This window comes from Diadema antillarum, unplaced genomic scaffold (genome assembly GCF_040938485.1).
Source record: "Diadema antillarum isolate AM-2024a unplaced genomic scaffold, OU_Dant_1.0 seq00000204_RagTag, whole genome shotgun sequence".
NCBI classification, from domain to species: domain Eukaryota; kingdom Metazoa; phylum Echinodermata; class Echinoidea; order Diadematoida; family Diadematidae; genus Diadema; species Diadema antillarum.
This window is the reverse complement of record NW_027271263.1, coordinates 1021882-1045324: the sequence shown is the minus strand read 5'-3', so window position 1 is coordinate 1045324 and position 23443 is coordinate 1021882. Positions and strand designations below refer to the sequence as shown.

Sequence of the window (23443 nt, the reverse complement as noted above, 5' to 3'; positions counted from 1 at the left end):
CACCCTCGCTCGCGCGCACATTAACATGCCGCGATGCCGAGTCATGAAGATCTCACTCATAAAATTTTTTTGAACTTGGCATCCCTGCTAGCCTGACCAGACCGCTGTGCAAAGCACGTCGCGAAGCGACAGCAGCTGCGTGTAGTTAGTACCACCACACACTCATAACTATTCCATATTGGCATATGCTGGAGCCCAATGCAGTACCATACCAGAATTTTATCTTTGAACGCTTATCCCTAACATTTGATGATTTGTCATTTAAATTAATTTTAAACAACAAAAAAATTTATATCATCCTCTCTACTGTACACAGGGGCGGATCCAGGAATTCTGTAAAGGGGGGCGTGACTAATATTTCTGGTGCCACTTCCGGGTTTCATTGCAGTTTTTTTCTTTTTATTTTCTTTGTTTTTAACGAAAATTAAAGGGGGGCGTGCGCCGGTTGCGCCCCCCTTTGGATCTGCCACTGATACAGACAAAACACACATTTTAATGATTTAAACACCTGACCTGATTTATTTGAAAGAGCGTTACTATGAAATACTGGAAATACCCACCATCATGGGTGTTAACTCATCCTCATTCAATATAAAATCAGGGAAATTAATCGATGTCCTGCCGTTTTTTGCACGACTAACACTTTTTTAAATAGATGGGACTAGCCTGTATAAGTAGACACACATACTGGTAGGCTATTCGTACTCCGCGCGGCCGCGGCCTGTAGTGCAGTTTAACGCCAGCGCGCGCCAGTGCAGTGCTTGTGGTAAATTAAATGCGATGAACACAGGCCCAACAACTGAAAAACAATGTACGGTAAATCATTCAAAAGAATTCAATTTTTCGTGTCTGCCAAACTGTTACCTGTTTTTCTCTATAAAATTCGCAAGTGAAGACGGTCAACATGTCCACCGAGAATATCTAAATACCAAGTTTGGCAAGTACAGTCACTTTTTACACTGTTGTTACTGACTAGTAATACTGTACTACTCAGCGAACTCTCACACGTGAGTGAGCTAGAGGTCACATGATCAAAATATAGTCATGTGACATATAAGCAGTAATGTTCGCCCATAGAGATGTACGTTCGCCTCACCTCCCCCTAGCTCGCGCGCCGACTAGCGCCTCCCGACAGCGACCGACTGTGACCGCAAGCTTACACACGTGCAGCGCCCACTTTACTGGCACAAAAAAAGGAAGTGACGGCTGAAACAACAGGTGACTTCAAGTCGGTCGCGTCGGCTGCCATCCGGAGTGAAAGGCGATGTCGAAGTCGATGATGAGTGCTCAAAAACCCGAGGATGAACGACCGCCGAAGAGGGCAAAACAGTCCCTGCATTCAGACGTGGCAACAGATAATACAACTGCATCAAATTTTCGCCATGTGAAAATAAATCATTTTCATCTTGATATAAGAGTCGACTTTTCTGAAAAAGTTGTTCACGGGAAAGAAGTGATCGACGTGAAATGCTTGCAGCATTGCACGGAAGGTAATGCCATGGAAACGTGTGAAGTAGGCCTAGAACTAGTCTAGAGTTTTGAATTAAGATGGCAAATATTAAAATACAAGTCGTACTCCCTAACTGTTACTGTACTAGCCAGCAAGCCCAGGCAGGGAGCGAGGTTTCGTCTCAACTCCTATAATAAACCGTGTGCTAACCGATGCGAACTCCCACAGCACAGTATATAAATTTAAATGTGTTGCCTAAATTATAACAGCTAGACAGAAAGATCGGATCCGTCTGTTCGGAGGAGTATTTTTTTTTTTTTTTTTACGTTATTGGGATCGCTCTCCTCCGTGTAAAGGAGGGGATCCATGAAGCCAGACGCAGTCTCCGCGGAACATATCCCCGACGACCAGATACAGACCGATCTTTCGGTCTAAAATTTGTACAGCTGTCAACAGGTGTTCAAGTAGTGCCCAGGCCAGGTTACTCAATTTCTTCCTGGTGCGGGGTGCTGTACATGTAACTAGTTACATGAGGAACGTGTTGGGGTCGCTGCGCGCTGGTGCGGTTGCTCAACTCCTAAATGCGACCAGCCCACACATAACTCAACTGTGTCTGTGTTAACCCGTTGAGGACGAGTCCTGAGTATACTCGGGCAGGTGTCTATGGGAAATGCGCGTTGTAGCAAAATTAGCCTGTCCTCAACGGGTTAAGGAGCACCCCACGCCAGGTTACTCAACTCCCTGCTCTAACAGCATGGCTAAATTTCAACTTAAATACTAAAAAATGTGTCAATTAGAATAATTGCCAATGACAATGTAAAACAACCCAAAAGACTTTACATGTTTCCACTACCGGTATGTCGTGACATGGGTATCATGTACTGTAGCTGTGTCATGTTAATGGACATATTGACTAGACTTTTTATAGACATCATACCATTCTCTCGAATCTTTGTAGTGCACACTGAGTGAACATTAACAAATTAGAATAAAGTTTACCCTTTAAGGATGGACTGATTTTGCTACAACACGCAAAATTTCCCATAGACACAGTCTGCAGTGCAAGAGTATACTCGGGAATCATCCTCAACAGGTCAACAGTTGATCCCTGGTATAAGAATTGATGGCATGGTTTGATACAGTTCAAAAAAGCTCTTCTAGAATACTACATGTATGATATCGTTCATGCTACTTGGTGCACACCTACAATGTACCTGAGAAGGAAATTGTCAGTTTGCTTGCTATGGAGTATCTGTATGAATGATAGCTTGTTTATCCCATTTCATTTGGATACAGTCATCTTGGACAGCCATGACAACATTCAAATCATCAGTATTGTTGAGAAGGCTGGACAAAATGTCAACCTGGAATATGAACAGAAGGACTTCACAAGATATGGCTCTGCCCTCCACATCAGGAGACAATGCCAGGATGTTGGGGAGGAATTTCAGCTGGAGATTAGCTACAAGGCTGGCAGTGGGCCTGGGATATGCTGGTTAGAACCTGAACAAACAGCTGGTTAGTGAGTTGTCATTTTTTGGTTGAATTCTAGTTAAGCCTACAGCCTGTAGATGTGAATGGCCATCTGCATGTGTGGCTGGTTTCCATATCATCAGTAGGCAACATTCATTTGGAGCAATTATCATAATTCATTCAATTGAAGAATTGTCCCAGTATTCAATTAAAGAATTTTCACAAAATTGTTCACATATTTATATTGTCCCAATATTCAATGGAGGAATTGTTCAATTTTGATATTCAATTGCATCTTTTTAAATAAAACTGATAGCAACTTTGACAGTGTACCCTCATTGCATCACTTGCTGATAACTCTGCTCTAGCACATCCAATTTTGTGTATGATCATGCATTGTATTACTTTCAAGGTTTTATTGAAAGACTATTTTCAAGATTACTTTGGGTGCGTTCATCAACTCTTTTTCTTGGCAGAAACAGGTTTTCCAAACAGCTTTCAAGGAATTTTACGAATTGAAAATCGCAGGGCTGTTTTGAAAGCCCTTTCGGAAAGCCTTTTTGAAAGCCGCAAATTTGTGGCTTTCCAAACAAGTTTCCTAAACAGGTTTTCAGAAACCTGTTTGTAAAAGCCTTTTGAAGTTGATAAACGCAAAGCTGTTTTGAAACGGCTTTGTAGTATTGTACTGCAGTTACGAACAATGCACGCCTTATATGACCTCTTCTCCTCGGGTCGAATTGCGCAATGCAGCTGTGCAGTGACAGGCCAGTTATCGTGTTCGCGAAGAGTTGATAAACGCAACTATTTTGGAAGCCGTTTCTAAACGGCTTTGGAAACGGCTTTGGAAAAGGCTTTGGAAAGGGCTTTGGAAAGCCGTTTCAAACAGGGGAAAGTTGATAAACGCAGCCATTGTGAAAAGTTGATGTTATTGTTTCCTGTCCATAATTCTGTAAAATACATCGGATAGATATTGTGTAATGTGAAATACCTCATATTGATTAATTTCGCAAAATCATTGAAACTAAAAGTACTTATAAATGAATAGAAATCAAACATACAATTTTGAAGGACTATGAGACATATATTGCTCAAACTGCTTTCTAAAAAAAAAAGAAAAAAAAAAACTGGAAAGGGGCTCTAATTGTTACATTGTTGCTCTCCAAGTGGTTTTATACTCGTCACTTTATCATGACATCCATGTGTTTCTCCTTCGCATACATGTATTTTAGTTTACTACCTATGATATTACCTGGTGCTGAATATAGTCTGACTGTTTGTTTCTTTTCTTACAGGGAAAAGAAAGCCTTTCATGTACACCCAAGGGCAAGCAGTACTGAACCGATCTTTCTTCCCTTGCATTGACACCCCAGCTGTCAAATCAACTTACTCTGCCACCGTTCATGTGAGATTTACATTTATCTACCCTTTCCCATACTTTTAGTCTCTACTACAGATATTGTTGTTTTATTCATCACTTGTATTGTTGATATCATGAGCTTATTTTACACTCTTATTATTGACACACGTGTTTGGTAAATTATGACAAAACGGTTCTCGCAGAAATTGTTATTCTTAGAACAGTATTGCAATGTGTGCATCACTTGTGATCAACCCCTGTTATCTTTCAGTGAATGATAACATTGTTTATACAGTCTTAGATATTCCAGTGGTAATCTAGTACTCCTGTCCTTTACTCAAAACCCTTTGTTGTGTCATTGTTCATTTGTATATAACATTCCAAGACTAGTGCAAAACTCTAAATGCAGACCAGTAAGTGAAAATATTGATAAAATTCTTGAATGCCAATCTCAACCTTTCTGCACTAACACTTTTTGTAAGATGTTATAACTGTTTATGTATACCATAGCTATATGTTTATTTTCTGCAAAAACTCTTCGTACTTGAATGACAGTAATTTAAGGAGTACTGTATACGCCATAATTATTTAGCGAGTTTAATTTTTCATTAATTGGTCCTTCCCAACAGTTTTTTACATGGTTAAATTTGCGATGATGGAGTATCATACTGAATGAAGAAATGTATGCATGCACATCACATTCATGTTGGGATCAGAGTTAATATTTTCCCATGAGTAGCACCTGACTCACAAAATTTACAAAAATAAAATCTTGCAAACATTCAGCATATATAATACAGTACATGCCAGTATGAATAATGAATGATAATTATGAATAAAGAATGATGACACATGTAGCATCCCTACTAGCCAGTTCCAGGAGATTTCTAAATCCACTGACCAGTGATAAACTTCTACAGACACCTGCAGGTTTGATGGCAGTAATGAGTGCTAGTAAGAGGGACAAGCCAGCCAGCCCGGGGGATTTCACCTTCCACATGGAGTACCCCATTCCTAGCTACCTGGTGGCCTTAGCTGTTGGTGACCTAGCCTCGGCTGAGATTGGCCCACGTAGCTGTGTCTGGAGTGAACCTTGTATGCTGGTATGTTCTCAGTCTTATTTCTGTATCTTACAAGGATTGCAGTTGTTGAACTCACTGGCCCATGATCCGAACTCAGGTTAAGCTAAACACTACCATGTATTCTGAAGTCATGAAACAGTATCTTTCAAACACATAGTCCAACTAAACCTGACTTGTGTAGACTTTGACTCCAGAATAAGTAGGGACACATGGGATTTCAGTCTCTCTATCAAAGTCAGGATAAGTTAGACACAGTTTTGTTTACTTTTTCAACACATGAAAGATTTGCATATTGAAGTTATGTAGTTTCAAGTTTGCTCATGGTGGTTCTAGAGGTGTCCCCCTTTGGGCTCGGGAAGGCTAAATTTGGGATTGATTTTCACAAGTTCATCTTTAAGTGTAGCAAAAAAAAAAGCTGCTGAAAACTGCTTATATATCCAAAAGTGGCAAGCTATTGGAGTATGTACTGTAGTCTAAAGGGGCCTGAGTTTTCAATCGTAGTAGAATCTTTGTCAGAGGCAAAATGACAAGCAGGCAGGGACAGAAATTATATGTAAGGACTACACACAACAAGAACAGTCAGGGGAGGGCTAGGGACACAGAACAAAGAAAACAAAAGGGGAGGGTTGGAGGTCATGGGCAAGGAGCCCATCAGGTATCCAAGGGAGGGGGAGTAAAGGAGCATAGAAAGACAAAAGGCAGAGGAGGGTCAGTGATGATCCCGAGGACCATGGGGGCAGCCTTTGAAGGATGGGATGAATAGGGAGGTAACATCAAACAAAATGAGGAACAACAGAAGAATAAAGAAAGGAAAAGAGTGAAATGGCAACAGAAAGAGCAGGGGGGGGGGGGAGATGATTAAATTTTGCAAGTGATCCAGGAATTTGTATGAATTTTTATGGATATTTTTGTCTTTTGACAAATAGGGTCAGTGAACTTCAGAGTTCAAGCTGCGCGTATCTGAGGTTTGCATTCACGCACCAAAGTGCATGCTTTGCTCGAGGAGCCGCGCAGCAGGGAGCTGAGATGAGGTAAACCAGTGCTGTATTTAAGAGGCACAAGGGTTCTTGTGGGTGTTCTTGTGGGCAATCATTAATGGGCGATTTTCAGCCCAGCATGCTTATATGGCTGGAAATGATCTGCTTTGCAGAGGACTGTGCTCTCCTAGTGCTTTTCTAGTTTAAATACTACAATAACTGTAGTTATCACCATGATCATCATTATGCATTCTGTATTATGGATGTAGAATAAGCATTAATTCTGAAAATATGAATTGATATTTATCATTGTCAGCATTATTTTATTATTGTTTTATTGCTATCGTCAACTTCATCATCATCACGAAACTGTCTTTTCTAACATCTTTGCTGTCACATCAGCTTTTTTTAAAAATCAAAATATGTGTTTTTAATCAAAAACACATACACTACAGTTGTACATCAGTGTGCACTTTCAGCTGCAGTATTGAAAAGACTTTTCATGTTGATGTGTTCTCCATTGCTTGGTAGGACAAGGCCAAAGCAGAGTTTAATGATGTCGTCGAGGAATACATCAAGACTGGGGAGAAACTATTTGGCGAATACGTGTGGGGGCGCTATGACATTCTTGTCATGCCACCTTCATTCCCATTTGGTGGAATGGAAAATCCCTGCCTGACCTTTTTGACTCCTTGTATCATCGTGGGTGATAAATCTCTGACGGATGTTGTCATTCATGAAATCGTAAGTTTACTACCTAGCAATCACTTCATCACATTCAGTTGGTGACATGATATTTGCTCCTGTGACAAATTGCTCCTGTCTTATTTTCTCCAAGGACTTAGGGTTAGGGTTGTGATAAGGTTTTAGGTGTGATACAGTTTTGATGTGAAGATTAGGATTTGGGTTAGCGTTATGTTTGGAAGTAGAATTTTTATGTTTCATTTAGCATGCAGATATTTCATGGAAGCAATTGTCGCAGCAGCAAATGTCATGGAACCCATTCAGGTATCTATTGTGATTTTCAAACTTAGCATTACTTGGTATTAGAGAGAGGATGACAGTTACACTCTGTGGTCCAAGTACAGTTGAACGAATCCGGCCTCCCTTTATCCGGATCTCTCTATTATACGGACGCAATGTCGCCATGATTTTTTTTTTTAATAATTATGGGAGGAAAGGGGGATTCCCAACTCCTTGAGAACTCCTACACAAACACACATGAATTACATATTACTTCCAACATGATTAACATACATTACATCAAATTTCCTTCCAAATTGCTTACCTTCAAACATTTTAACATCCCCAAACATCCCCAAATCATCGCAAGAACATGGACAGATTATGCGCTCGAGTCTTCTCATATCGCATTGCCACATATAGGTCCATACACAGCCGTCGATATGACTAGATAGACATGCATTGTTTCGAGTCATTGGCTGAGCAACGAATGATATTGAACACTCAAAAATTGTTCACACACAGTACACACACAAAGAGAAAGAGGGAGACCATCTAACAATGGCGACCTACAGTCGACTTTGCCGAGCCGTGATGATCGAATTTTGAAGCGTAGTTTCGTCGACTCGTACTGTTTATTTTCAAGATCTACTTGATACATTTCTTGATAATTATTTAGGTAAATCATCCCAAGAATTTATAAAAGAAAATGATTTCATTCTTGCAAACACGAACCTCTATTTTGGGGTCTGTTACTGAGTGTAACAATGAAAAGGTTGCAGTATACACATTACTACATGTGGTACTACAATGGGCTACATCAGTACATGTGTATGTATATGTACATGTATAAAGCATTGAGTCTCCCGTATCCGGCCAAATCCCTTATCCGGATGAGCCCTGGTCCCGACTCATCCGGATACGAGAGGTTCAACTGTATCTACTACCCACTAGCACCCCACTGAAAAGCTGTGCATTGTATTTGCCTGTCTTGGCTATGTGCATTTCACAAGCTCGATAGAAAAGAATCTCCAGTTCTTGTTTTATTTTGATAAATAGAGTACAATGAGTACAATTAATCAACATGTTTAAAGAAAGTTTTATCAAAATGAGACAAAGTATGAGAAAAACTCTTCACTACTAATGATGTGAAACAGAAATAGTTGTCAAATATTTATGAAGAAACCAATGAGGTTGTGAGGTAATAACTTATTCACTCAATCCAATCTGCACATGTAATTGTGACCGTGCACCTCAAAACGAACATAAAGTCGCACACACTAATTTTGCGTGAAGACTGAAAATAAGTGAAATGGGTCAACCTAGCCGAACTTGACTTTTTCATATTTTCTGAAAGACCAGGTCTTCTTTTACATTATGCTAAAATTTGGTATCATAAAATGGGCAGGAAAGTGTGTTTTTTTAGCAGTTTATCTCGAACATTTTTGGTAGAATAGTGTGATTATGTGTGTCTTGAGAATCCCTTTTTCATTTCTGAAAAACCTTGTCCACGCTCTTCACTTTCAACTCTAATAACTTTTGAAAGGATAGGGCTACTGCTTTGAAAGTTGGCATTAATTATGGACAGAATGTGTTAATGAGGCGTCTTTAATTTTAGTTTAATCTGATAATCCCTTCATTGTCGTTACTCTGGTGATTTACTTCCTGTTTTTTGTCCCATTCATCGCACAGCCAGCACGGTTTGGTAAAGATTAAGCGCTTGAATAGACACTGTACTTCAGAGCCTCTTTTCTCAGTTCACACTTTTCCTGAGTTTGTGTTTTCTTTCCAATATTTAGATAGGTTAGGAGAGTCCATTTGATTTGAGTTATACATCATTTTAAAGCTTAAAGTCTACTTTTTCAGAATATGGTCTTAACTAAAAATTCATGTCTGCCGACTTTTTGTTTGTTTTGAGGTGCACAGTCACAATTGGAACCATTGTAAGTTCCCTTACTCACATAGGTTTTGTTAATTTTTCATTATTACAAAAGTTGAATATGCAGAGAAAATTCCCTTTATTTACTCATAAATAGTTGTTCTACAATGATCTGGCTACTCCATCAAATAGATTGTTTTTTTAATGTAATCATGCCAACAGTCACACAGCTGGTTTGGGAACCTGGTGACCAATGCTTCATGGAGTGACTTCTTTCTGAATGAAGGTTTTACCATGTTTGCTCAGCGTTGCATCAGTGACCACATCTTGGGCAAACCTTTGACCTGTATAGAAACTGCCACTGGGAGGGCCCTGCTCAAACAGCAGGTTGAAATAAACGGCGAGGTAAGTTCCTGAGTATAATAATCCATACGGTATACAGCATTCCACCATGCTAGCCTGACTTTTGTTTACTACATGTACCTTGTGCTTCATTTTGAAGCATCACAGCTGTGCTGTAAAACCAAACCAGAAACTTAGCAATAAAAGCATATAAATCAAAAGAGTATAAAGGTACATACATGTATGTACCAACAGCATGGTAGTGCATTTCTTGGTTCACCAAACTGCTGTGATTTCCCGGCATTTTTGGGATGAAATATGATTTTTTTTCTAAGTTTTATGTATTGGTGTCAGCAGAAGTGTTTGCATAGTATTAAATGACACAATTTCTGTTTGCCCATTTAAAATCTTGTACTCTGAATTCATTTCAAAGCCAAATGATGTAGTTATTCCATCACTATGCCTCTACTGTTTGTTTAAAGGGACATCCCCTCAACAAACTGAGGGTTGTCATTGACAAAGGAGTGGACCCTGAAGACACATACAATGAAATCCCATATGAAAAAGGTTTTGCATTCGTCAGCTACCTGGCTAGTCTTGTTGGTGGCAAGGCCAAGTTTGTGGATTTCCTCAAGTTCTACTGTAAGAAGTTCAAGTTCAAGGTTAGTAATGATAACTTGTGATTTATCTTTCTTGCTTTTCCTTTTAATAATGTCACAATATAAACCCTCATCAAAAGTTTACTTTTTAAGTTTTGTAAGCTACATATTGAACTAATTGAGGGAGTTGGTGCAATATAGTGCTAACCCACACAATGGTCATTCTGAGATAATCGCTTCTGAAAGTTTGAAAAAATCCATAAATCAGGTTAATGATTCAAGAAGGCCAATTTTTTGTAACATGAACCATTAAATACTCAAGATTGAATAGTTTAATGATAGAAATTAAAAATAAATAATTTTGGTCAATTCAAGAGTATATTTAGAATCACATTTTGAAAATGTGGCTTAGCACTTTATTGCAGCCAAATCCATCATTAATACATATTCTTTATTCTGTGAAAACTCACAAAATATCAATGCCTCTTCGCTAAAAATGGGAAATTAATGCAAGATTTGAGTTTCCCTCCTTTGTGATGTGAAATTAAAACAAGATATACTTTTTTTTTCTAACAGTCATGTCAGTCTCTAACATGTAATGTACATGTAACATGTAACATGTTTCAGACAAGCACAGAATCATTCATGCACTCTTAAAGACATCTTGAAATAAGGAAATTTTAATTCAACAATTCAAGTCTTAAAAGGACAAAGCGTTCAGTGGCATAAGAGTTACAAAATTTGTCGGGGGGGGGGGGGGGGGTGTTATGTCTCATGGAGGACTGTAGGCCTACATCTTCCTGTACCTGAAAGCAAGGAAAGGGTCGTTCTTCAGCACCATCCGTGTAACGGGAGTTAAGCATTAATGATGATAGTACAGTATCTAGGTCATAAAAAAAAAATCAAGCAAAATGGGATCAATATCATTCCAGACGTGATTATGTCATTTGATAGAGGGAACAAAATACCATATAAAGAACGCATTAAAGCTTTGATCACCACTTGTACTCCAATCCTTCTTTGTATACAGACGCATTAAAAAAATGTTATACTGAGGATAATGTAAAGACCTCAATGAACACCCTCTCCATATTCGTTGTTAAATGCAACAGTGTGAAACTACAGTATACAAGAAAGTTCTTATCACCGAATGAATGACTAACTCTTGATTACAGAACCTCCATCAAAAATTCAAAATGTGGAATCAAAACAATTTTTTTGGAAGTCTGAACACTTGTGAATCACAAGGGATGGCAACTGACAATGTACGTACCTATGAAGTTGGTATCAGGTATATGTTTAAGTACATTTTACCCATATGCATGTTTTCAGACCCCACTTGAATCATAAAAGTTGTTTAGGAACAATAAACATGTTACTATATCAAAACCATGGTTATGATGACAAAATCACACATGACAAGCTGAAAATCCATGCTTTCAATGGTTTCCTCAGTCACAAAAGCCCCGATTAATTTTAAGGAAACTGTCTTTGTTTAAAGCAATCTTGAAAATAAGCATGTGAAAAATAAGAAATTTGCAAAATAATACAGCAAGCCATTTTTCTCTCCAACATCAGGATATCTCTAAATGCATGATAAATACTCGGGTTTAACTCAAGATTCATGTAGAAAAAAAAGCACATACCCAAACATACAGCTATCTGTACATGTTTACTCATGTGAAGGTTTTTTGATCACACTTGGATCAGGATAAAAACATTTAAACATTAAACACTATATACAATAAGCCATTTCAATGTATGGCAAAATCACACATAAAAAAGAATATACCTTGACTCCTTTCAATATGTTTCGTCATTCATTTGACTCCCACTTGATTTCAAGGAGGGTTTCCTTTTCAAAGACATGACCAAATATACAGCTATCAGTGTTTTTTTGTGTGTTTTTTTTTTTTACCCATATGAATGTTTTCAGATTGGATCAGAAAAAAAAAAATCATATAGAGGCAATGCACTTATGAGCCATTTCGATGATAAAGTCCCACATAAGAAATGAAGATTTTTACTTTCGACATGTTTTATCAATCATATTACTACCGATTGGTATCAAACTCAAGATTCATGAAAAAAAAAAAGCACATATCCAAACATACAGCTATCTGTACATGTTTACTTGTGTGAACGTTTTTCGGTTTGTTTTTTTCACACTTGGATCAGGAAAAAAAACCCATTGTAGTAACATTATACACTATATACAGTAAGCCAGTCTAATCTTTTGAACACTGGCGTGACTGTGTAAAAGAATAAAGCAAAGTCATGTCCAACATAGAAGCATCTTGACACATGATAGATGCTGAGGCTAAAGTGTCATAAAGGCTTTAAACAAAACATGTCCAAACATACATTGTACAGCATATTTGTTATAAAAAGGTCAGAAAAGTCATTATTTTCTCTAACATGAACACTTCTGAATGAACGACAAAAGCTAAAGTTGGGATTCAAGAAGGAAGAAACAAAACGTCTCAACATTCAGATATTTGTCATTAAAAAGGTCATTTTCCTCCTCTGGAAGCGATGTTAAAGGCAAATTTCTAATAGTAAGTTGTTCTGAGTTCAAAGGTGAAAAGTTTGTTAACACCTGGCTCCAATAAGGTTTCAGCAAATCCAACACAGTCAGCACTACATTTGTTCTTCTGGGTCAATTTTGGATGTTGTTAACAAGCTGTGGGTCATCTTCTCTATTCTGACCACGCTTCAGTGTTTCATAGAACTTCCTATGAGGACCTGGTACCCATGTCATTAGAGACATAATGTCATCAAGTTTGGGGGCCGGAATGGGGATTTTCGCCTTCCCCTTTGAAGGTGGCATGAAGGGGTCCATAGCACGAACTGGTCTTCCTCTCCTTATGATAGACAAGGTTTCACACTTTTCATTGGCCACGTTGTACGAATAGCACATCCCGAGGATGCCTTTGGCTTTGTCATCAAAGCAGAAGATGGATGCCTTCGAGAGTTCCAGCTTGGTTCCCTCATCTGTTGTGGAGCGCTTAGTGATCTGCTGTTGTAGCATTGACACAGGTTTGAAGTCTTCAGACTGCATCATGTAGACACTAAATGGTCGTGTCTTTCTTGCGCCTCATACAGCATCAGCCCACTGTTTTGGTGAGTAGATCTGCCTGTTTCTCACATGCTTTTTTATGACTCCAAAGTCTCTATCACAGGGCAGGTAGGTGTGTCCCACAATTGGCAAGTGATGTTTGACTGAATTGAACCTTCCAGATCTGACAAGGGCTTCACTCAATGCAACGATGTTCCAGTTCTTGTTTTAACCCTTGCAGTTATCTGAAATTATGTGAAGAGTCTTTATTCGTGGACTGAGGTTTTCCAGATACTTTATGAGGCAGCTTCCAATCTCGTCAGGCCCTCTCTTTGCTATATCTTCAGACCACATGTACATATGACCAGAATTGGCACCACAGTCGTGGATACGCAGGTTGTATGTCCACAGTTTCCGCTTGTAGAACACTGGGCCTACAGTAAGCTTTCATGTTGGCATGGCTTGTTGGAGATCAACTGCAATAACATGGATCTCTTCTGGATTCTCTGATGCTTCATTGGCAAGATGTTTGATTTTACTTTGTACAGCCTCAGCTTGACGTAGGTGAAGTTCTTTCTTCTTCCTCAAGACAGATGACCTCTCCTCATCCTCACATGTCTGCACTTCAGCATCAATTTCATCACACTGTGCGCAAGTGTCAGATGCTGGCAATTTGAACCCAATGTTGTAACCTTCGCAGAAGATCCGACGAAACTTGTCAGGAGATACGAAAGGAATCTGATTTGCCCTACACCAATCCATATAGACATCCCGGTACAGCGTGGACACATTCAAGTCACAGTTGAGATATGTCCTGTTAGGATTTACTTGTCGGCTGTAATGACTCTCGTACTTGGGCAAGTTGTCAATGAATGTGTGTACACCATCGATGTGGACCCGAGAGTAGCGATTTGGCCTGTTATTGTGTTTCCCTTTGTTGTCTTCTTTTACTACTGATCTCCCTTCCTTTATCTCTTGCTGTAAATTAGCCAATCGTCCTCTGTTGCACTGCAGTCCGTGAACCCCAAGAAACATCTTCTTACAAACTTCGATGTCTGTCCCATTGACCTTGACCTTGTACTTGAATGTGAAATTTCTCCGAGATTGCGCTTCTTTTGAATAGCTTCTTGCTTTATTCTTCAACTCTATATTCTGCATCAAGTAAGTGTTCTGTACTGCAAAATCACCCATGTCCCAAAAAGAGTGGAAAAGCTCTTCCCCAGCTTCCTGCAGCTTTCTCCAACATTGTTTTGGACAAGCCCACGGCTCTCCCATCTGTCTCCCTTCAACAACATGATTCTTCATGTTGGTGTATCGTTTTCCTGAATTATGGCAGCGTTTTGTCTTTGCTGGCTTCCACTGATCAACATTTCTGAACCTTTTCCGTTTTTGTCCCCGCCGAACGAGTTCGAGCAGGGGACTATGAAACGGGCTCCGTACGTGTGTGTGTCCGTGTGTCCGTCCGTCCGTCCGTCCGTGTGTCTGTCCGTGTGTGCGTCCGTGTGTGATCAAAATCTTCAATTTGCTACTTCTCTGTCATTTATGAGCCAATTTTGATTCTGTTTGCTTTATATGATAGCACTACATGGGAGCTTTGAAACTTCTACACAGAATTTCAGTCGTGACCTTTGACCTTGACCTTTGACCTATATTGTACATTTTGCTACAAAATGCTACTCCTTCGCCATTTCTAACTCGATTTCGATTCCGTTTGCTTTATGTGATGGCACTAGGTGAGGGCTTCAAAACTTTTACACAGAATTTTGACCTTTGACTTCTTTGACCTTTGACCTTGATTTTTGACCTGTATTGTACATTTTGCTACAAAATGCTACTCCTTCGCCATTTCTTACCCGATTTCGATTCCGTTTGCTTTATGTGATGGCACTAGGTGAGGGCTTCAAAACTTCTACACAGAATTTTGACTTTTGACTTCTTTGACCTTTGACCTTGATTTTTGACCCATATTGTACATTGGCTACAAAATGCTATTCCTTCGCCATTTCTAACCCGATTTTGATTCTGTTTGCTTTATGTGATGGCACTAGGTGAGGGCTTCAAAACTTCTACACAGAATTTTGACCTTTGACTTCTTTGACCTTTGACCTTGATTTTTGACCTGTATTGTACATTTTGCTACAAAATGCTACTCCTTCGCCATTTCTTACCCGATTTCGATTCTGTTTGCTTTATGTGATGGCACTAGGTGAGGGCTTCAAAACTTCTACACAGAATTTTGACCTTTGACTTCTTTGACCTTTGACCTCTTTGACCTTTGACCTTAATTTTTGACCTACATTTTGTTGTACATTTTGCTACAAAATGCTACTCCTTCGCCATTTCTTACCCGATTTCGATTCCGTTTGCTTTATGTGATGGCACTAGGTGAGCACTTCAAAACTTCTACACAGAATTTTGACCTTTGACTTCTTTGACCTTTGACCTTGATTTTTGACCTATATTGTACATTTTGCTACAAAATGCTACTTCCGGCGGGGACATATATTACGCACCGCGTAATTTCTACTTTTCCTTGTTTCTGGGGTTTTAGGGGGCTCGGTTCGTCCTCCCGAGTTGTATTCAAGGCCTCCTGTTAAAGAAAGATAATGTAGCAAAAGCCAGCATGAATAAAGTGCTAACCCACTAATGAAACTTTAAGGTGTTGGTGCAGAATATGGACGCTGGTTAATTATCTTATTGGTCTTAACTCTTAACGTGCCATGGTCGCCGAACGGCGACCTTAGTCCTGACTTGCCATGGTCGCCGATCGGCGACTTAGAAGAGTGAGAAAAGCATTGATCATTTAAGTTCTTGTGGTACCGAAATATGTTACACCAAGAAACTGCCAATGATATGTACTGGTAGCTGATTAGCATAGCCATCGTTTCCACTAAAAATATGAGCATGCTTACATTGGAAAATTTTGAGTAAATACATGATTTTTCAGCTAGATGTATTTTTTTCGCGTCGGGAAAATCCGCAGCGAGAGCACCCTCTGCGAGATGTGTATGGATCAAAAGTCTCATTGGTAAACCACGCGTGTGTATGCTATTGAATCTGCGTGTATTGTCTACGTGGTTCCACTCGCATTGTTCCGCTTGGACGCTGTCCTGCGGGAAGCTGCTTTGATTTTGTCCCTCAAAGAGGGTCAGCTTAGGTTCGTCGGTCAAATCTTTCATCCTTTTGTTTTGGTGAACGTCACTAATCGTCCCCACGCTAGCCTATAAATAATTGTACGCGAACAAAGGCCTGCCGATTTCAATAGAGTACCGTACCCCCCCCCCCCACCCCGCCCGCGGTCCGGTTAGACAAAAGGAGGATTAGTAGGTTCTTCCTTATCAAGTGGACAAAAAACACTCTTGAAGGGCCCGGGACAATCACTTTAGTTTCAAATACAGGATTTGGGACTAAAGGACTCAGATTTGGGAATGTATTACTGAATCAGAAAGAGAAATTGCTAAGACAAAATAAACTGCCAGTATCTTTAAAACCATACAATTCTAGAAGGCAATTTTGTTATCATTTGAAAGAGGAGATGTTGCTCTAAAACTTTCTCACAGAGTCAAGGGAGCGTTCTATTGAAGAAAAAACATGACTGACTCTTTTTTGTTCCTTACTACACAAAAATATATAATAATTTTTTGATGTATCAATTATTTCGTCAATATTTCAGGTTAAGATAGATATTATGGCAAACTGACTACATGACACGAAAGAACAAATATTTCTTGATACATGTTGTGTAGAACTCGATTCAAAACAGTCAATAGTTTCAGAGATATGGTGGTTTTAAATGTCATTGTCAGTCCAGTTTCGAAACGTTCTGACGTTAGGGAAAAACCTCTGGCACGTTAGGGGTTTTGGGCCTGGCACATTAAGAGTTAAGATACAGTGCTAACATTCTTCTAAAGCCAATGGCGATGGTATTTTCCTGGTAAGTTCAGCAAAAATAAAAAACTTACAAAAAATGTCACGATCGATAGATTTAGCATGAAAATAGTGCTAACCCCAACAGTACAAGAATTAACAAGAATTACTCACTAAATGCTTTATTTTTCAGTAATGCTTACCTCATCTTCACTGTCGTAACTATTGGAAGTGTCTGGGTTGTATGACGAGTCAGAATCACTTATTTCCTCTGATAAAAGAGTCTGTTCGCTGTCCTCAGTAACTTCTGTTTCAGACACCCTTCTGTCTGCTGCCATAGGGGTCGCCATCTTGAAAAGTGTGGCTTCGCACTATTTTCCTGCTTAGAAGATGGGATTTTTTTCGGGGCAAAAAGGTGCCTGCATTAAAAAAACCCACTTATTGATTAAATTTCAAGATGACATTTTTATAGATTATAGAGGAGTATTTCAGGATGGTGTAAATGCATGTAACTCATTTTTCACAAAAGTGTGGGTTAGCACTATATTGCACCAACCCCCTCAATTATACACACTACTTTTCAGAATACTTTTCAGAATCATTGCCAAATCTAAACAGGCTTGTGAGTTTCTGGCAACCAAAAGTGACACATTTAATCTGATTCCCCAAAGACAATGCGCATACAATGTACTTAAGTGGATGTGTGCAGGTGGAGATTAGATCTGTAGCTTGGAGTGTATGGTACAAAATGTGTAAATGGCTGTTACCTGAACATAATAAAGGACTATTTTGTTAAAATGGTAATTGTTATAGAAATCCTCTGGTTTTACTGAAGCATCGTTGTGCTTTAACCATAAAGATTTTATTTACTTGCTAACAAAACAAACATAAGAACTAAATTTAGCATTGTTCTGTAAATTACAATTGTGGACATTCCAACATCCACTGAGATTTTCACCCCATATTATACTGTGTCATATCAGTTCCAGTATCTGGTGTGCAGGCATTTTTTTTAAGCATTCAATAGCAGACTGTAGGGCGTCGTATCCCAACAGACTGTTCCTTGGGATCCAGGGTAATTTTTTCAACTCATACATGTACATGGCCTTGCTACCTCATAGTTGCACATGGCTGTACTGTCATCTCTGATTTTATACAGTAAGGTCTATTTTGATTGTAATTTGTATTCAGCATTAGATATTTTGAGTTATATTTCAAATGTTTTAGACAAGCAGAAATATTTCCATTTTCTGTATTTCCTGGACATTGGAATGTCTAGTTGTCACAGAGCCAGACTGTCACGTTGATGAAGAAGTAGATTTTATAGCTTTTTAAAAGATTACGTCTCACTCCTCAGCTATGTACGCATGAGGTGGAAAGTCAGTCTGTGAATGACACCTTTAACCGATTGAGGACGGTTTGATTTTGCTACAACACGCATTTCCCACTGATGCTTGCCCGAGTATACTCAGGACTTGTCCTTAGTGGGTTAATCATTGGGTTTGTATTGCCATAATGGCTTTCTTGGATGTAAGACAATCAAACATTGCTTCATTCTTGACAGAGTGTTGTGGCAGAGGACCTGATAGAAACCTTCCTGGAGTACTATCCAGAACTTGATAAAGAGAACATTGCAGAGAGGCAAGTAACACTCTTTTTGAATTATACATGTATCTATTCTCTTTCTTTGAAATAACTCTGTGTAATGCAGTCACTTTATGATGTAGTTGACAGCTGTGGGTCAGTGGAACCACACTTCCAACACTTACTGTGTTTTCTTTGCCAGTTAGCTCATCAGCAGTTTGCTTTCTTTACCATATGGCAAATATGGCTTGAAATTCACACCAGGGAGGTTAGGCTGTCTCTGTGTGGAGACTTTTTAGGTGCCCAAACCTTTATTTCATCACTGTGGATTAGTTGGGCTGTTAGTATGTCATGCCTGAGTGGGATATCAAACTTCACGATGTTACCCAACAGAATTAATTTCAGCTTAATTTACGATATTCTTTTTCAGAGGAGTAGGCAAAGAAAGTCTTGAAGTCATGTATGGAAAAAAATACATTTGCATTTAAATATTGGAAAGGAATACCGTACCACAATTCTGCATAACAATGTGTTATCAAACTCTTAAACTTCTTTCAGTTGAATATGTCCCAGAAATGTGAATGAAATCTAGGTGTATTTCCATCTAAATATTGGAAAAGAGTACCATGCCATGATTCTGCATTACATTGTAATATCAAAATCTTCAACTTCTTGTAATGATTTAATAAGTCCCACAAATGTGAATAAAATTTAGGTGTATTTTCATTGCTCCTGCCAAGACTATCATTTGTAAAGCTAGAAAGATAAATGTGTTGGTAATGTGACAGGAAACATGTACCATAAGTACACTCTGCATAGTCAACCAATCAATGATATTACTACATTCAAAATCAGTGAGAAAGTGTATTTATTGTTGATTACATAACCATACCAGGCCTGGATTTGAGTTTGATCTGTGGCTGAACGGCACTTCCTGGCCACCGTACCTCCCTGACCTGTCTGAGGGGAAAGTGTTGATGGATCCAGCTGACAGACTGGCAGAGTATTGGATGTCATATCAGGAAAAGGTATTCTTCACAAACCTTTCTGTGACAATCAATCAATAAATAAGCACAAATTTCACACAAATACATGTAGCCATGAACAGGCTTGTAGAGGGTTAAACCTGGGGGATGGGAGGGGGAGATTTCCACACCACTCAACATTTCACGTGTATGATAATTTGTTTGATTTATCTTCCATCTGAGAAGATGGCTGAAAAGCAAACATTCAGCTGCACTAGCTGGTCTTCCATGGGGTCCATTTTGATATGAGCCAGGACCACTTCACCGGGTTAGACACCCTGCTCTTTGTGATGAATAGATTGAGCTTGATCTTTTCTGTGGATGAGTTGTCACTCTCTCATTCAAAGGACCTCCATTTTATGTCTTTTCCGAGTATGTTGCTAGCCTACTAGTTTGCTAATTTATAGACATGAAATATTTTCATGGTGTACCTGTAAATAAATGCTGGCCTGTTGAGGATTAGGTTTTAGTTCTATACAGAAGGGAAGATATTTTGTTCTCAATATAATCAGTTAACCGTCTAATTCATTTTCGTATTTGACTCACAGTCACATTTGCATAATTCTGTCTTGACTCTCTTTGTAGAAGGACCACAATGATGTTCCAACAGACATCTCTGAGTGGCAGACTTATCAGATCTTGCACTTCTTGGATCAACTGGTTGACTCCGACACACCCCTCCCCCAAGAAACTCTCAGGGTGTTAGCCAAGACATATCCCAAGATTTCAGACACTCACAATGCTGAGGTAATGTTATCACTTTTTATCCATCTACTTTCTGACTCTCTCTCTCTCTCTCTCTTCTGTCTCTGAATCTGTCATCAGATGGTGATGCAGCCAGGATTATGGCTATTAAGTAAATCCTGCCAAGTGGTTAAGACTTCACTTCAATATGTGCAAATTTAGTTTCCACTGAAGAAAGCTTGGATAGTTAAAGGCTGCTTTCCTTTGCATACACACACATGACCATCACTGTGAAGGTCTATTATAGTCACTAAATATTGATTACCCTATGTGCATATTTTGAAATATCTAAATTTTCAGCTTTCCAGGAATTAAGATGTCCCTTATTATTTCCACATCCTACCACAGCCATATAAATACTGTAACAAAAAAACAAAAAATATCTTACAACCGTAGACTGTTTGAAGCTCAACGTAGTCAGGCATGCAGGATATAAGGTATTTTGAGACAAGACATCAATTGAGAACACCTCAGTACAGCCACTTTTACAATGATTGGTCTGCAACCAGTTTCGAACTGCAGCATTGTTTTGTTTTGTTATTGTGGGGGGGGGGGGGTGTTGCATGACCAATCACTTGGTATGTTGTGAGCACTTGCAGTTGTCGCAGGTGGTGACATGAGCCTTACAATGTGTAGATGGCTGTGCCTTGTCGCATCTAAACTTTGAACATGCTAAAAATCCAAATTCGACCAGATGCGATTGATTCACTTGCATTAGGTCTGACGACCAATTAGTATGCAATTTTCATAGGAATGTTGCACCACAATGTTGTATGATTTATGTGAGAGTCTGCATGCATGACTCAATATTCGCATTTGGTTGGCTGGAGGTCATGTAACACTCAACACATGCACTAGTGACCTACAGTTGTATAGAGACATGGGATGATCCCATATTTTTCAGCTGAGTCAGTTCATAACAACATTCTGATAAAAACAGTCCACACTACTACAGAATGTAATGTAGATAATTACCATTGAACAATAAAGAAAACTTTCTGAATAGCTTGTCAAATTATTCATTGGTTTGTATTTTCTATGTTTAACTAGATTCGTCTGAGGTGGTGTCAGGTGACCATTCGAAGTGACCTTGTTGAAGACTTGCCCAATGTCAAAGCCTTCCTGGTCAGCCAAGGTAATGTGTCAAAGGTCATTTTTTGTTGGATAAGAACAATAAAGACTTAAAACCCTCGGGAATGTCTGTGAGACCTGAGCCTCTTTGCAGCTCTTGTGATGAATGTGTGACAAAAGTTGCATGAAGCACCTGTAGACAAAGAAAGTGTTATGAGACTAAATTCTTGTGTTGTGGAGGTTTGCATAAAGATAGACATTCATCCGTATACCACACAGATGACTCCACTTTGTAACACCCATTTCACTTGAAAGTTTGTTTATTTGTTTTTTGTTTTTGTTTTATTGAATTTTTATCAGATGGCAAAATTGAGAAGGTCTCTGATCAATCAAATGTTAAATCAAAAGAGATTGTGATGGTGTGGTTTTATGATTGAAATGCAGTTTTAAGATAACATTTGTACATGTGAAAGACAACTTTAGCCAGTGTTTCAGAGGAATATCTTTGAATCGTGTAGTCCTGAATGGGTTAGATAAAGATTATCATATGTGAAGTTAGATAATGTGTACATGTTAATTTAAAAGATGAAATTATTTGGTTGATCATTACTTCAATCAGGAATGGAGGCTTGTTTGACGAAACAATATCTGTAATATATGAGACCAATTCATGTTGAGTGTGATTAGTTGATATTGTCATCTATTATATTCTTCTGTGTACTGTCTACACAGCCCCATTTTTTCCTCCTCGAATCAAATTGGGTTGCGCATACATGACATGTAATGTGATATGTTTTTGATTCTCTGAAATATGTAGGTTTGTTTTTCTGTTTGTTTTTTCTTGGGGGAGGGAAGGACTGCCTTTCAGGTGCAACAGTGTTTATCCACAATAAAATGTAGAGGAAGCAGATCAATTACAGGAAATTCTGTGGGTGTTGCATTCATTGCTTCTCAATTACATCCACAGGGAAGCAGAAATACACTTTGCCGATCTACACAGCACTGATGAAAGGCTCGGATACAATGAAAGCCTTCGCTGTAGAGATGTACGAGGAAACCAAGGATCAACTCCACATCAATGTACGGCAGTATGTCTACAAGATCGTCTTCCCATCCACTTGAAATCAGGTACACAACACTGGCCTATGAGAAAGGATTCAACTTTGTGCTGCAGAGGATTGTGCAAGGATTTTATTTTTCATACAGTAGAGAGACTGATAGCTTAGGACCTGTTTTTGTGTCAAGTTTTTCTCTCTATGGAGCACCTCAGACATTCTGCCCTTAATGTTCTCCTTTGTTTTGTTTTAGAGGATATTAAACATCGTCATGTATAAGTGCTGATTGTATTACATACTTCACCAGTGTTAAAGTGAAACTTCTTTCAAAGTGTGAAAGAAGTTTGGTGTATTATGACAACTAAAGAAATCATATAAGACTTACATCCCTCAAACAGTACTAGATCTGTAACAGCTGACTGACATTGGTAAATGATCCAGAAGGTAAAGACGATGCAGTCCATCTATGACATTCAAAGACTCATTGCACAGATCATGAAATAATGGAGAAAGATTGATTAAAACAACATTGTAATTTTTCAGTTTTATTTGGAGAACTGTATATATTTGTCATTAGTGTATTTGGTCATTCCTTATTGATTGAACATTTTGTGTCTTACAAACCACCTCAGGATACTGTATACACCATATATTTCGCGAGTCTAAATTTTCGCGAATCAGGAATTCCCGACAATTTTGCGAGAGGTTAAATTCGCGATCGTGGAGTCCTGCACTGAACGGAGAAATGTACACGCGTACGTCACATCCACATCGTGATCAGAGTCAATATTTTTATGTGTTTTTTATTTTGCGAATTTAGCACCTGACTCGCGAAATTCGCAAAAATAAAAACCTCGCGAAATATTCGGTGTATACAGTACGTTCTAACGAAGATATCTATGGAATTCAGCAAAAAT

The 23443-nt window shown here is 38.9% G+C and overlaps 1 protein-coding gene across 1 annotated transcript; it reads left to right on the top strand.

Annotated features, from left to right (window-relative positions):
- The first annotated feature begins 1155 nt into the window (after positions 1-1155).
- On the top strand, positions 1156-22638 carry LOC139728872 (aminopeptidase B-like). The gene is made up of 12 exons (XM_071639808.1): positions 1156-1490; positions 2747-2968; positions 4216-4325; positions 5201-5383; positions 6871-7083; positions 9404-9586; positions 10006-10185; positions 18612-18688; positions 19527-19659; positions 20242-20403; positions 21451-21535; positions 22439-22638. The coding sequence occupies exons 1-12, from the start codon at positions 1265-1267 to the stop codon at positions 22591-22593; spliced, it is 1929 nt and encodes a 642-aa protein (XP_071495909.1). The 5' UTR covers positions 1156-1264; the 3' UTR covers positions 22594-22638.
- Positions 22639-23443: the final 805 nt, after the last annotated feature.

Bases quoted from the DNA above. Each gene is read 5' to 3' on its own strand.
- LOC139728872 (XM_071639808.1), top strand. From the start codon at position 1,265: ATGTCGAAGTCGATGATGAGTGCTCAAAAACCCGAGGATGAACGACCG. The intron at 2,969-4,215 runs GTTAGTGAGTTG...CTTTTCTTACAG, and splicing joins AGAACCTGAACAAACAGCTG to GGAAAAGAAAGCCTTTCATG. The intron at 7,084-9,403 runs GTAAGTTTACTA...TCATGCCAACAG, and splicing joins ATGTTGTCATTCATGAAATC to TCACACAGCTGGTTTGGGAA.